Below are 13,883 nucleotides of genomic sequence, written 5' to 3'. Positions count from 1 at the left end.
TAGAGGGTTAACAAATGTTAGCTTAGCTGTCACGGATAAGCTAGGGAAGTCAAAGCCTAAATGCTACCTAGCAAGGTGGCTCTCTTTAAGAAGTTGCACACTATCCATGCATCAAAATATGGGTTATTAGTAAAGAAAACAATAGCCAGCGTGATAAAGGTCAGACTGAGTCATGAGCCATGAATATATCTTTTACATGAATGTTGCTGGTGTTGCGACGTATCGCTGAGCAAGGGTTAATGTTAGCTTAGCCCAGTTAGCACCACAAATGACAGCCCTGCTTCTTACATTATCAGTATTAATTAATTTCACACGTAAATCACACACCTTCCTTGATTTATCCCTTGCTCTTTGTCGTTGATCGCTGTAGTATAAATCCGTCTATATCTTTCCGCCAGAGCTCGTCCTGAGAGTAAAAGCTGGTACCGAGTCCGACAGTCCGACTGGGCTCCTGGTGCCGGACAAGAACCCATACCCGAACCAATAGTGGAGAGATCGGCTCCTGCTCCAGAAATGACCCGGACACCCAGCCCCATCGACGGCGATGAAGAGGGTAAAATTCCACCACCAGCACCAGCACCGTTGGCGGCGGCGGCCGCTGCCGCAGCAGCAGCACACATCATCGTTTTGGAGAACAATGCATATATCACTCAAATAATATCACGGCTAGACGATATCTAGCCATCAGAAGGAATCTGCTTGTCATCAAAGCCGCCACATGTCACATCAATTGCCCATTCCGAGTTGCACAAATACCACAATTAACATCCACGATGATTATGAGCGCAAATAGTAGCCAATCTGGTGGCGCAACTACGGTCTTCTGATCCAGCAGCCACAGCGTCAATACGGTGCTCGTCGCCGGGACAATGTATCACATCGAGCCATAATACAATTTCTTGACAGATGACATAAACGGCGCCGCTCATTTCCCAAAAATCCGCCCTAAAGTATCTTTGATTTCATTCGCTCCTTGATTATTTCTTGACCCCGGAGAGGCAGCACCCTCAGCAGGGCTGCCATCTTAGCTCCATCATCATCCTCCCCTCCCTGCCTGCCTGGCTCAGCCTTGCGTCGCTAGCATGCCGGGATATTTTCATTCGACCAAACCGAGCTATCATTGATTTATCTAAACAATGACCTCTCACTGTGCCACAATGCATCTGGTGTGTAGTTATGTTAATTATAGACATATGTCTGAGTGAAAGACAGTATAACAAATAGAGGGTTGCTGTTTTGCAAACTGTGCACAGTTTGCACAATGTGGACATTTAAATTGCAGAGCCCCTCCCAGTTTGAGCTAAAATTGGCACACTTGTGATGCTTAAAAAAACGATTAAATTCTGTTAGAACCCATTAAGAGGAGCTGCCGGGAACAATGTTTACTGTTTGTACTTGTACTTCCTTGTCCGGTGACCACAGTGTATCAGATGATGTCCTTTGGTCATGCATCCATAAACATGCCTTATTTTACTTCTCAAATAATACAAGGTCTGCAGCCACCTTTTGATTAAATCACCATTGTGTGAATAGTTTGTTCCAGTTATTTTTATAGCAAAAATTGCAAACATACATTCAAAGCTAACATAATTACTGTGCTTAATCATCAAGTTTTATTATTAGCTCAGTTGCAAAGAGGAATCCTTCCCTCAACCTCAAAGTTGTCAGAATTTAAAATGTTCAGGAAGAAAAGAGATTTCTCCATTATGATGAATTAAGAACACATTTACTGAAATGTTCTGGTGCAAATGATGGTGACAGTAGGAAATTGTTAAGTTTAGTGTCTACCCATGTGCCTAAAGCCTGGAAAAAGCCTAAAAAGGTTTATTTGTGTAATATTATCTGTGATATATATTCTACTTTGGCTTGATGGACTGTATCTTGTTTCTTATAATGGTGTCTTTGTAAGCTTATTTGGCCTGGGCATATTTTCTATCCATGACATCATCAAAATATAATCAATCACATCATTCATCTTTTTATGGCTGTAATTCATATAAATTATTCTGAAATTTGTCTACATTTAAACTACTGGGGTGCATCACTCATACATCACGCTGATTATAAGGATGGCAACATTTCATTTTTCAACTGACAAGGGTGCACAAGCGGTAGAAACAGCCAGTCTGCAGAGGAATACTGTGTCATTGAAAGCCAGTGCAAAGGTGAGCAAAGAGAAAAGTGCAGATGCCATAGAAATAACATAAAATGTATTATTATACTCATCAATTGTACATGTGTTGTGACTTGTACAGGTCCTGTTTAAGCATATACAGTGTTTAATAAGTAGAATTTCTTGATGCTTTACCTGTTATCAAATTGAAATCTAAAGTTATTATTTTAAGAAGTTGGTGCATGTGTATGTAGGTAAGATGTGCATGAGAGAAAGAGAGAGAGAGAGAGAGAGAGAGAGAGAGAGAGAGAGAGAGAGGGACAGAGCAAGACCTAGTGGTGCTTTATTGGCTGTAAGGCTTTGCAAAAGCCCAATGACAAGAGAGGGGTCGGTCTACAGTCTCTCCTCATAGCAACCCAGGAAGCATCTGCAGATTATCCTGCGCAGTATCACAGCCCTACCATGCATCACTGATGACAACTGACTCTTCACAGCAGAATTTACACGCATTAAACTGCAGAATTGTATAGTTGGGTTGTCAGTTTGAAATAGTGTGTGGGGGGGAAAGGGAGTTTAGTTGAAGTCTGTTGTAAAAGCACCATAAATGTGCTGGATAACAAACTGCAGACATATATATTATACCTCCTTTGCTTAGTGGGTTTTACATAGAAGGCTGTATCTTAACCCCTGCTTGTCTGACCTGGTACAGGACGGATGGAGAGAGAAGGGGCAGTACCTCTGTATATCTCAAGAGGATGCCAAAGGTCAGGGAACAAACATGAGCTGAGCTGGCAGAGGAAAAACAGTTGGCATGAACACATCCAGGAACAAGGGCTGGTAAAAACATATGCAAAGGTTGTTGGACTCATAGGATTGTGATCAGCTGTCCTGAGCAGCTCTTCATTTGTTTGTTCAAATGTTTTCCACCCAGCTGAAGTTTTTTTAGCTGATGAATGGATGAGAGCAATGCCAATATGCTGCATTTGGGGTTAATTGTGGTTATTTTTGATGAGCACATTTCTGTCTCATTTAAAGGTTAATTGAATGAATGCAGAACGTCTCCATGTGGTCACGATTGTTCAACTAAAAATGCTCTATTCCCTTACCTGTTATTACTTATCCTGATGGGTCACTTGCCACAGGGAGGTCTACATTCCTGTCATTCTGTCATCATGACTAGGAGAGGTTCACTTATCAGTTTTGTGTCGTTACACCCCAGCATGCTATGCACCTGTCATACCTTTAATCATCCAAGACACGGCACACCCTGCAACTCAACGCACAGTCAATACATTAATACACAGACAACACGGCATGTAAAGTTTTAGTCAAAACATCAAGCATTCCATGTAATGTAGGACTGACTGTGTGTATATCCCATAGTACCCCTCTTTGGATGTCATTGGAGTTCGCTCAATATTACTATACATGGTGTTAAAAAACATTGATTTTATTCAACGTTGATTGGTGTGGCGAGACCTGCCAATGCATCAGTACTCACCTCAGACATTATGAAATTCATGAAACCTCAACAAGACCTTTAACCTGCGAGAGAAAATGATGTTGAAACCACCTTATCTGTCAGCACGTTTATTAGCATGTGTGTAAAAGTCCACTGTTCGCCAGCCAATGTATTGAACAGTCAGCTAAACTGCAATGTAACACTTTTATAGCGTATACTATTATATATTATTAGTATACTATTAATATTATCATAATGTATTTGCATTATGTTTAATGGTGTCTCAAATAAACTCAAATTAAGTCAGAGAAGATAAAGACAAGAAGCAACCCTACTGCATTTTTGCAGCTTTGCTTCCTTAACACCTAAGTTGAATTACAGGTCCTTCAGCACCACACCCAAAATACTCTTTTTGAGAAAGCAGAGTAGTAATAAGATGTGAATGGTGATGATGGAAAAAAAATCTCAAGTGTAAGGGAGAGGCAGAGAAAGAGAGAGCGTAGTCTTTGATTGTTATGTGAAGCCACACCTTCGGGTGGCAGTGAAATCTCCTCCCTCTGCGTTAAAGCACAAGGAGTGACGGGGTGTGATTGCATACCGCAGGTTGATAGACAGGTGTCCAGACGTAAACTCTGTTGTGCTTGTGTTGTTTGCTGTGAATTCAGTGGAGGTACGTAACCTGCCAATTTTCCGTCTCTTTTTTGCTTGTGATTACAATAATGTGATAGTGTTCTTGGAAAAATGTTGATAATTTTATCTCTGATAGTTTGACACAGTTCTGTGCTGATGGCTACTGAATAAGCACATTCAAAAACAAACAATGGTCAATATGAGTATGGAAATGCATGTCTTACGAATAAATTAATAGGGATACACATATAACACTAGGATTTCCTGTCCTAACTTGAATTGTTTTACATGACTTGATATGGACTGAGGGTTGTATAATAATTATTTTATTTTATTTTTTACTTTAGCCTGTACAGTGGAGCATGTTCTGTTGTTTCCTGTCCTTTACAGTTGACAAACCAAATGAAATTACAGAGAATATTTCTGAATTATAACTATAAATTGTTTTATTTCAAACTTCTGATTCTACTGGAAATGTCTTTTAAATGATCACTCTTTTTTGTTATTTTATGCCTTGGGATTTTAATGAATGCCTTTTTTAAATGCAACTCTGTGATTGTCCCAAAAAACATTTTTGTTGTACTACACACTAAGTGCTTGAACCTTGAATTTTTAAAAGGTCTTCACAGTTTACTTTTTCCAAGATTACTGTCAAACCCAATATTTTAGAAACCTCCAAGAAAATTCATGTTTTGTGTCTTTCATTTAAGATATATGTGTGTTTCACACGGGCCAGTCTTACATCAGTTAGTTTAATTTAAACCTTACTACTTCACACAAACACAAATTCAAAAAAGGTTTGGGCAAATGCAAGCAGTCAGATAGTGAATTGAGCTTGTAATAATTTGGATAAATGCTTCATTTACAGTTTATTTACATTTACCTTTATTTTTCACTACATTGTAAATGTCCTCCTCCAGGCCTTGGATGTGAAAGTATTTATTCTGGAGTGTGCAGATAGTGACATGGACATGATCTTTATTATTGCGCAGTTAATGGCACGTTACAGGTCTCTTTTGCTGACAATGGTGTGTTTGAAGAAGGTGTGTAATGGCAGGGGGGGGGGGACGATGACGATGTCCTCATGTGGGTTCAGATCTGGACAAACCAGTTTGAGGCCCAATCAGCAGGTCTCGGGTTGAGCAGAGTTGAAATGCAGTGACAAGCCCGACTTGACAGAAACTGAAACTAATGAAGACAGAAACACTGCAGATTAACAACAGTTTACACATTGACAGTGATCCCCAGTTAAACTTCAACACAGAACTGGAACTGCACTGTGTATCAAAGGTCTCAGTCCACAATACCACCTAGTGGACAATCTACTGTAGTTTCATGTTGTAATGAATTCCTCTCTTGTTCTTTTACACTCACAGGTGAAGTTACAAAATGAGCAGGTATTCATACCAGTCCAGTAAGTACTGACAAAATATCCAATTATAAAAATATTAAATAGACTGAAATGCCACATTCTGCCAGAACTTCCTATGCAGTACATGTACATTGAAGGGTGGGGGAAGGAGTCAATATGTAGACAATAAAAAATATTCAGTTTTCTCCCCCAGAACCATGATATTAACAGCTTGTTTACCTCAAAAAGTTTTGGAAGTTGTGTTTATTGGTGTTATCTGCAATCCATGGTTTTGAAAAGACCTTTTTCTGTTTTCTTCAAATGTTCATTTGAAGGTGTTTTGAGAGGTGCTATTAATTTTGCTCCAGCAGGTTATTTTCTTTTCTTAAAGCACGAGTTAAGTGAACACTGACTAGGCAAAGCCAAAAAAATAAAAATAAAATTAATTTAACACTGTATTTTCTACTTGGCCTGACTGCATTTATTTAATTATAAGCAGGAGCAGCTAAATATAACAGTCATGTAACATCATGTACTACTCTCCCATTCAATGTGGATAAATGTCTGACTAACTGACGTCTGACATGAGCATTGATTTTGGAGACTTGTGGGTTATTCAGTTGAATTGTGACAAAAGCATATCATCCCAGCCCTAATGTAGATGTGTTCACTAGTGTATGGAAGCAGAGTCACAATAGATATATCATACTGCTCTGCTCCGACAACTGGACTCATGGCTTCCTTGACTTGTGCCTGCAGAGACCACCAGCTCCAGTCAGCTGGTCGACAGCAAGAAGTCACCGAGCCTCCTGAAAGACAACAGTTGGATCAGAAGAAATGACGAGGAGGATGATGATGTTGAGTGAGTTTTTTGTCGTTTTAAACCAAAACAGTTGAAACACAGAAACTCTATACCCGATATTCCACTAGAAGACAGTTGGTAGTGGAAGTGACTTAACTTCTTACCTTTCTTCCTCCTTCAGCCGCGACCCAAACTTCGGCAGATCTGTTCTGAGCCACTACAAAACCGGTGATACTGTAACCAGGTAAAGCGTATGGGGTTTTTGATCTGCACATCAAAGAAATGTCAAAATAATGTAAAGCGATGGTTTACTGTGGAGAATGGGTGTGGTGCAGAGGATAATTAGAGTCATGAATAATTTCATTTAACACATTTTGTTGTATTTTGCTCATAGTTCTGATGGTGAAGAAACAAAAACCACCACAACCATAAGCAAATCTTCGTCTGTGCATGCTCTCTCTAAGAGGTATCGTTTATATAAATCTATTGGTGACTTTTTTACTAATACAAGTATCTATACTATAATATATATATGTATAAACATCATGTAAGTAGATAAGAACATCATTTGTGATTTTGGTTTTTGCAGATTCAGTGGACAATTTGATACACCGAGTAGCAGGTCAGTGTAGTGTGCCAACAGTATTTTCACTTTTTCGCCTACAAATGTATAGAACCATCTTTTCCATGTGTACAAGTGCATGTTTCAGGGTTGTTTTTGTAAACATTCAAACAAAAAAATTCACCAGCAAATCATAAGAGATAAGGAAATACATGACATAGCGATTAAGATACATATCGTTAATAGTCACACCAATCCCTTTAGTTAATTTAATCAGTCCTGTGATTTAACAATACCTCTCTACTACTGGCAGCACCCTGCCTTCCAGCAGGAGCTCATCCACCTACACCAGAAGGTATCTTTGCACGATAGCACAAATTGTGGCACAATATCCAGTGATTTGTTTTCCTGTTTTATGTAAAGCTCCATGTATTACACAAAACCCACCAGAGCAGTTAGTTCTTATGTGTAACTTTGTGTTTATCATGTCAATACAGCAGCAGGACATCTGTCACTGAGGAACCAAAGACAAGGTACACAAAGAAAATACTTCAAGCCAACAAGTCAACATAGTACGGTGAAGCATTTTCATAACTTCTGTTTGCCTTCTCCATCAGCACCACAACCACTACTTTCTCCAAAGATGGAAATACCACTGAAACTACCACCATCACCACCACCCAAAGTGTGAGGTAAAAAAACGTCTCTTTTTCATCAACATGTACAGTATTATCACATACTATCACATTGCACATTGGGTTTGTATCAGAATAATAATAAAAGTTGTTTTTTTTGCATATCTTCTGGGATTAGATCCCCCACCAAGACTGATACCTTCAGTGAGCGGGTCTTGTCTTCAAGCAATAGGTAAAAAACTCTTGTCTATGTGGACTATTATGAAATTGATGCACACAGTCCAATGCAAAAATAGACTTTATGTAATGTGCATTTCACAGGTCTGTACACAATCTACAACATAATGTTTCATTAAATGACTGTTGATATTGTAATTGAGGTATTTTCCACCCAGAGTTTAGTGCAAAAGGTGGTAAAAGGAGATTCATTTATAGAGACTTTAGCGAGACTTTATTGATCAATGTTGGCTGGATCTGTGTTTAAATGAAAGGCTGATTAGAATTTTTCCATGCAGATACTCAAGTTACTCACCTAACAAAACAACGAAAGTGACTGAAACAACCCTTTCCAGCAATGAGTATGATATTTCCCGTGTGTCACCAAATATCAGAAGAATTCCAAAATGAGCATCACCTACTGTACACTTAAATCTGTTTTTGGTCAATATCTGTGCAGTGCAGAGGACAAACTTTTTGACACCCTCATCCCCTCGTCCATCAAGGATGATTATTCACCTACAGACAGGTGATATTTTTACATGTTGAACATAGAAAATTATATATGTTGTTGATTGTAGTGCCAGGGCATCAATACTTTTTTTTTCTTGACAGTAAAAGATCCTCCTCTACAACTGAGACTGTGACAGTGCGAAGCAGCAGTGATCTCAAGTGAGTTCCATAAATGACTCTGACACGTCAGACCTCGTAACTAAATGAAACTATGTTAATTAATTAAGACATCATTTATCCTCTGCAGTGCTGAGAACAATCTCTATGATACACTCATTCCCAAGGCGATACAAGATGGCGAAACAGAGAGGTAATGTTTGCAAGCTCTATTTAAACCTGCAAAGTGGCCTTGATCTCACTGGTAACACTAAATATAACACATTACTTAAAGCTTATCATAGCATTACAAGAGCAAAATAAACAGTTTGCTATAAATGTTAAGTTTGAAAATGTACTTATAGCTCCATGTTTCTTCCACTGAATCACATTTATTGATTGTTATTGATTATATATATATATGTGTGTATATATATATATATATATATATATACATATATATATGCATACATATACATTAAAATAAACATGTATTTTCTTCACTGCAGCAAGACAACTGTCACCAATAGTGAATGGAGAAAAAGCAGCACTAATGGGTGAGTTACAGTTGCCGGAACAGCATGTGCACAATCACCATGACATTAAATACCAGGAAATAAGATGAAAGTGTTCTCTATTCTCATAATTCTCTCTCTTTTTTGCTCAGAGATATTACCAAAACTACACGCACCTCAAGGACTTCCTCTTCGTAAAGATTAACCTTTTACTAATCTTTTTTTTAAATAAAAGTACTATAATACTATAATATAATGATTGCTCTCATAATCCCAATAATAATACTCTTTTTTACAGAGCTGAAGATGGACTGTATGACACCCTCTTGCCTATGGGCATTAAATCTCCTACCAGGTGAGATTCCTCAGTAAATAACCTTTCACAAAACAGCCGTGATACACGTTAGAGTGAGTGAAACTGGAATTTGTCCTTGCCACAGAACCTCAAGTGTCATAAAGACTGAAAGTGTCACAGTGGACAGCAGCACAGGGTGACTTTTAGAATGAAGAATGTGCTTGATCTTTGTTCAACTTATTTATCTCAGTTTTCTTTTGTGCCGTTTAGAGACGAAAGCCCAACTCTGTCATCACCATCCTACAGCAGCAGAGTCAGCAGGTAAACATATTGATTCTGAGCTAGCAATAAGTCAAGAAGGTAAAAAATAACAGGCGTGTTGATATGTTGGAACAGTATTAAATATTGTCAAAGAAATTCATCTATATACAGCCTTTTAATTTGTTCCTCATTTTGAAATCTTAGAATAACATAATAGTGTCCGAACAGGAGCAGGAAAAAGGAAAAAGTCCTTTGGTTTCACCATCAGAATGTATGATTGAGAACAATAAACATACAGTAACAAAATAAAGATTACATAGTAAGTCTCTTAGTACATCAATACATCCATTCATTCATTCATTCATCCATTCATTGTCTAACATGACATAAGACAAAAGGAGGGGTAGACCCTGGACAGGCCACCAGTCAATCACAGGGTCTATTAGTATATTTATACCATAATATCCAGCTTACACTCAGTTGGTTTATCACAGTCATTGCATTGGAGACAAAAGAGCCTTTATAAATCTCAAAGTAAAACATGTCTGAGATGGTCATTAAAAATTAATGTAAACAAGTTTCTGCTGTAAAAGTGGACTAGACAAAAAAAGGCTAAATTACCTAGCTTTGAAAAGTAAAAAAATAAATTGACAATGTGAAGAAAACAGCCAGAATAATACAATATTAAAAAAGTTATAATAATTGTAATAAGCAGCATTGAAAATGTGTACAGCTAAAGCCTGTAAATGGCTGCTGAGATACTTTTGACTATTTTGCAAAAATATTCAGCAAAAATCAAACAGGAAGCTTTTGGAGGTATTTATTGGACTCCACTAGGGGGCAGATTTCACCATTTATCATTACATAGGTTTTCAAGACCTTGTCAAACGTTTTAAAACCTCACTTCTACTGCCTAACATGAATTCAGATAAATATATACAGTATATATATATATATATATATATATATATATATATATATATATATATATATATATATATATGAATGAATATATATTAGATACAGGTTGTATTGAACTAATTGTTTTGCCTTTTCAATACACAGGTACAGCAGCTCATACGGTGATGATTCTCCCACCACCCGCACCACCTCTTACACCATCAGCTCCAAGCCCAGGTACACATTTGAAAGCTTTCATTATCTCTGATACAACTGTTATACGCACTGGCTTGAAGTGTTTTAATTCGCTCTGTTTTTGCACACACAGTGAGGATTACAGCAGCAAGACCTACTCTTACTCCAGGTAAGACCTTGTAATCGTGGATTTTGGTTGTTGTTGTTTTTATAAATCTCATACGTGAGCTGCGCTTCATGTTGTGTTTGTATAGCTATAAATGAAATATCACCAGTTTCTGTACCTCATCGTTACATGAGATTATATGGGTTTCAAATTGATGTGCATGCATTATATGAAATTAAATCGCAACTCCAACTGATAAATGTAACTCTAACAGCAGGTCAGATGACAATATGGGAGACTCAGTCTACTCTAGATCATCCTCCACCAAGAGTGTGTATGCACCTCCTGAGCGGTAAGAAAAGGTTTTCTTTGAACTCCTCCATGCAGAAACAACATGATAGTGCTCAATGAAAAGTTTCTCTGAAGTTTGTGCAATTAATCCTGAGGAGAATAGATGGCCAAGAATAAACCAAATATCATGGATACATGCATCCAACATTTGTTGACACATTTCACTCCAAATCAAAAGTGTCACCCTCGGAGTGGTGCTGGAGGAAAAGTCAGGTAATCACTAAATGTAGTAGGACATCTGGGAACCATGAGTGATTGTACAAAATTGAATATTATCTCAGGTATTAAGTATTTACAAGCATTTTCCACCTACATATTACATAATATATAAGAGTTTGTGACGTCAAACTACAACTGGGGTCAAGAATGACTCTATACAGTACGCTTGATGTTTTAAAAGGCTTCATTAACTTCTGCTCCATTGCAGGACGGTGCTTGAGAGAGACCTGTGCTCTTCCTGCCGTAAACCCTTCACTAGTGATGCCAAGATGGTTCTGGATGACATGAGGATCAACTGCCACGCTAACTGCTTCAAAGTGAGCTTTTGTTCAGTGTTTAACATTATGAAATGCTCTATTTGTACATGTGTTACTGTTACTTCATTAATCTGGAAGCAGCAGTGTTTTAATATTGGGAGCTGGTGACCTATAGGATCAGATGAGTCAGATTAGATTAGATTACCTTATTAGGCATCTGCTCAAGTACGGCAATTTGATGACTAACAACATTAACAACGGCAACAGTTTTACCCAAGTAGCAACAGTTCATGACATCACCCATAGGAATCCAAACTCCCGTTCTGAAGCCTCCAGAATCACAATTAAGCCGGTGCCATGTTGATGTTCTGCAACCACAAGTTCAGAGGCATCACCTGCAACCAGGCTTCTATTGGACAATACTAGCTGTCAATCACACTGGTGTCCCATCATATGTGCTGTACTTCGGAAGATAATTTACAAAATTGAGATCATGTTCAAAAGACACAAAACGAATGAGTGAGAGACCATTCACTTCCACTGATGCAGTAAATCCAGTCAGCCTTTTTTCCATGGATTTTCCATTCAAGTTATGCTCTTTTTTTTTTACTAGTGGAAGCACTACATGTACATGGCTACAGAAGGGAATCCAGAAGACTACGTCCACATTTTATATACTGTCCTTGGTTTTATCCGAGCCAACGTGGAATCCAGATTGTATCCAGCTTGATTCAGCTAAAAAACACAAAAGATCTGAGAGAGATTTAATCCAAAGCTCATTCAAACCACTAACGGATGTGGTTTGAATGTGATTCCGGTCAGATTTTTACAGATCCGATTCAATCTAAACGTCTCAGTCACTGAGATAGGATTTCAAAGTGTCTTCTGAGTCACTCACAACATGACTCAAATGACAACAACAATGGCATAGATCTCCATTTTGTTTATTTTGTTTAGACTACTGTTTTTTCTAGGTTGTGGCCTAAGTGTCCAAGTAAGCTTTGACAACATGACTGTGTGGACGGTGATGTTAAAACACGTTGTTCTCTGAGAAGCTCCACATAACCTACACCTGAGAGCTAATCAGATGGATTGAAAACACCTGAGAAGGTGTTCACAGTCATCGGCTATGCTGGAAGAGGAAGGTCACGTCTATTTGCATTTGATAGCAAAAGTACAGTGGAAATGGCCGAAAAATGAACTCAAATGCAGCATTTGTGGAAGTGTGTTTGGTCAAATTCTGCAACATCAGGATATAATGTGGAGCCGTGCAGCTGACCGTTCAGCATGTCCCTCTATCCTCATGTGTTTGTTTGTGTTGGAACAGTGCGAGGTGTGTAACTGCAGTCTGGGCCATCTGAAAGCTGGGGACATCATGTGGATCTACAAACGAATGGTGCACTGTGAGAACTGCTTTGAGGTCACCAGAGGTAAAGAGAAAAAAACAGTAACTTCATTTATGTACTTCTATCCTTGAAAACACAGAGACTTTGACAGAAAATATCCCCCTTCTCCTCCCTATGCAGATAAGTGGCGACGCTGAGTTTCCCCCAAAACTTCCCATGGAGATCCAGCAATAATGATCAAAGATACAATGATTAACTGTTAATAAGCATGTTTTGGGTGGCACTGATTCTCCTCTATTTCAGTTTAAACAAGCTGGGTGATATTAATCTGGGTGTTTTTGTAATTGCCAGTTGCATTACAAGTATAACTTTTTTGAGTGGCACCAACTATAGCTGCTTTGTATCTGTGTTGTATTTACTCTATCATAGGTGGGAGATAGTATTTCTGATAGTATACTGTCTGTAAAGAGACTTTTGTGTGATATATTGAAAAGAGATTGGAATATTTAGGGCCGGGGGCTTTTTCTGTGTGCAATAAACCTTTTTATCTAAATGTGTTGCTACTTTTGTCATATAAATATGCAGTTTCTTGTTCATGTCAATCTTAATTTTTGCTGTGAAGGAATATTTATGACAATTTTAAGGAATATATCTTTTTTATAAATTAAAGTAAATATAATGTTGGTGATATGCATAAGGATGTATGACTTTTCTTGAAGATGGGGGCCATAAAGGGCCAAGTATATGTCCAACATCCATGCACACAATATTGTTTTTAGTGAGGAGCCTGTGCATGACCCATTATGTCTTGTTTAAACACTTTGTTGTGCACTTTGAATATCAGAAATGTTAGCCGCAGTGGCAAAGTACCAATATTGGTGCATCCCTGCAAGTTAATTTTATGATTACTTGAAATGTAACCTTAGTAGAGAAGTGTCTGACCCTGAGGGAAACTGATCATAAGAAAACGCACTCATCTCTTGGTTAATGCAGGGCAACTTCTGTTTCTGCCACATAAGAGCAAAACATGGAGCTGCATCAAATCCTATCAGCCATTA

At 38.2% G+C, this 13,883-nt stretch overlaps 2 protein-coding genes across 29 annotated transcripts in view; one reads left to right on the top strand and one right to left on the bottom strand.

Annotated features, from left to right (window-relative positions):
- Positions 1-1,065, bottom strand: part of mycbp2 (MYC binding protein 2) — a 53,995-nt gene extending 52,930 nt beyond the window's left edge. For 23 of the 25 annotated variants that reach the window (XM_058622248.1, XM_058622249.1, XM_058622245.1 and 20 more), the window contains exon 1: positions 328-1,064. In XM_058622248.1, coding sequence (XP_058478231.1) covers positions 328-623 — 296 coding nt within the window. In that variant the 5' untranslated portion in view covers positions 624-1,064. Of the gene's footprint in view, positions 1-327 lie in introns of all 25 variants that reach the window. The other 2 variants (XM_058622246.1, XM_058622254.1) reach the window with 1 other exon arrangement.
- A 3,072-nt stretch (positions 1,066-4,137) lies between these two features.
- Positions 4,138-13,378, top strand: scel (sciellin). Of its 4 annotated transcripts, XM_058623095.1 has the most exons (24): positions 4,138-4,245; positions 5,582-5,619; positions 6,316-6,418; positions 6,540-6,602; positions 6,753-6,824; positions 6,948-6,980; positions 7,234-7,275; positions 7,418-7,453; positions 7,538-7,612; positions 7,734-7,787; positions 8,071-8,133; positions 8,232-8,300; positions 8,387-8,443; positions 8,532-8,594; positions 8,890-8,937; positions 9,048-9,089; positions 9,194-9,250; positions 9,461-9,511; positions 10,517-10,588; positions 10,680-10,715; positions 10,927-11,004; positions 11,431-11,539; positions 12,807-12,909; positions 13,006-13,378. In XM_058623095.1, the coding sequence occupies exons 2-24, from the start codon at positions 5,595-5,597 to the stop codon at positions 13,020-13,022; spliced, it is 1,368 nt and encodes a 455-aa protein (XP_058479078.1). In that variant the 5' UTR covers positions 4,138-4,245; positions 5,582-5,594; the 3' UTR covers positions 13,023-13,378. The 4 variants fall into 4 exon arrangements, with proteins under 4 accessions (XP_058479078.1, XP_058479080.1, XP_058479079.1 ...); XM_058623097.1 differs by lacking the exon at positions 6,753-6,824; XM_058623096.1 differs by lacking the exon at positions 7,234-7,275.
- Positions 13,379-13,883: the final 505 nt, after the last annotated feature.

The sequence above is a fragment of the Solea solea genome, chromosome 2 (assembly GCF_958295425.1).
Source record: "Solea solea chromosome 2, fSolSol10.1, whole genome shotgun sequence".
Taxonomy (NCBI): domain Eukaryota; kingdom Metazoa; phylum Chordata; class Actinopteri; order Pleuronectiformes; family Soleidae; genus Solea; species Solea solea.
This window is presented reverse-complemented; position numbering and strand designations above follow the sequence as displayed.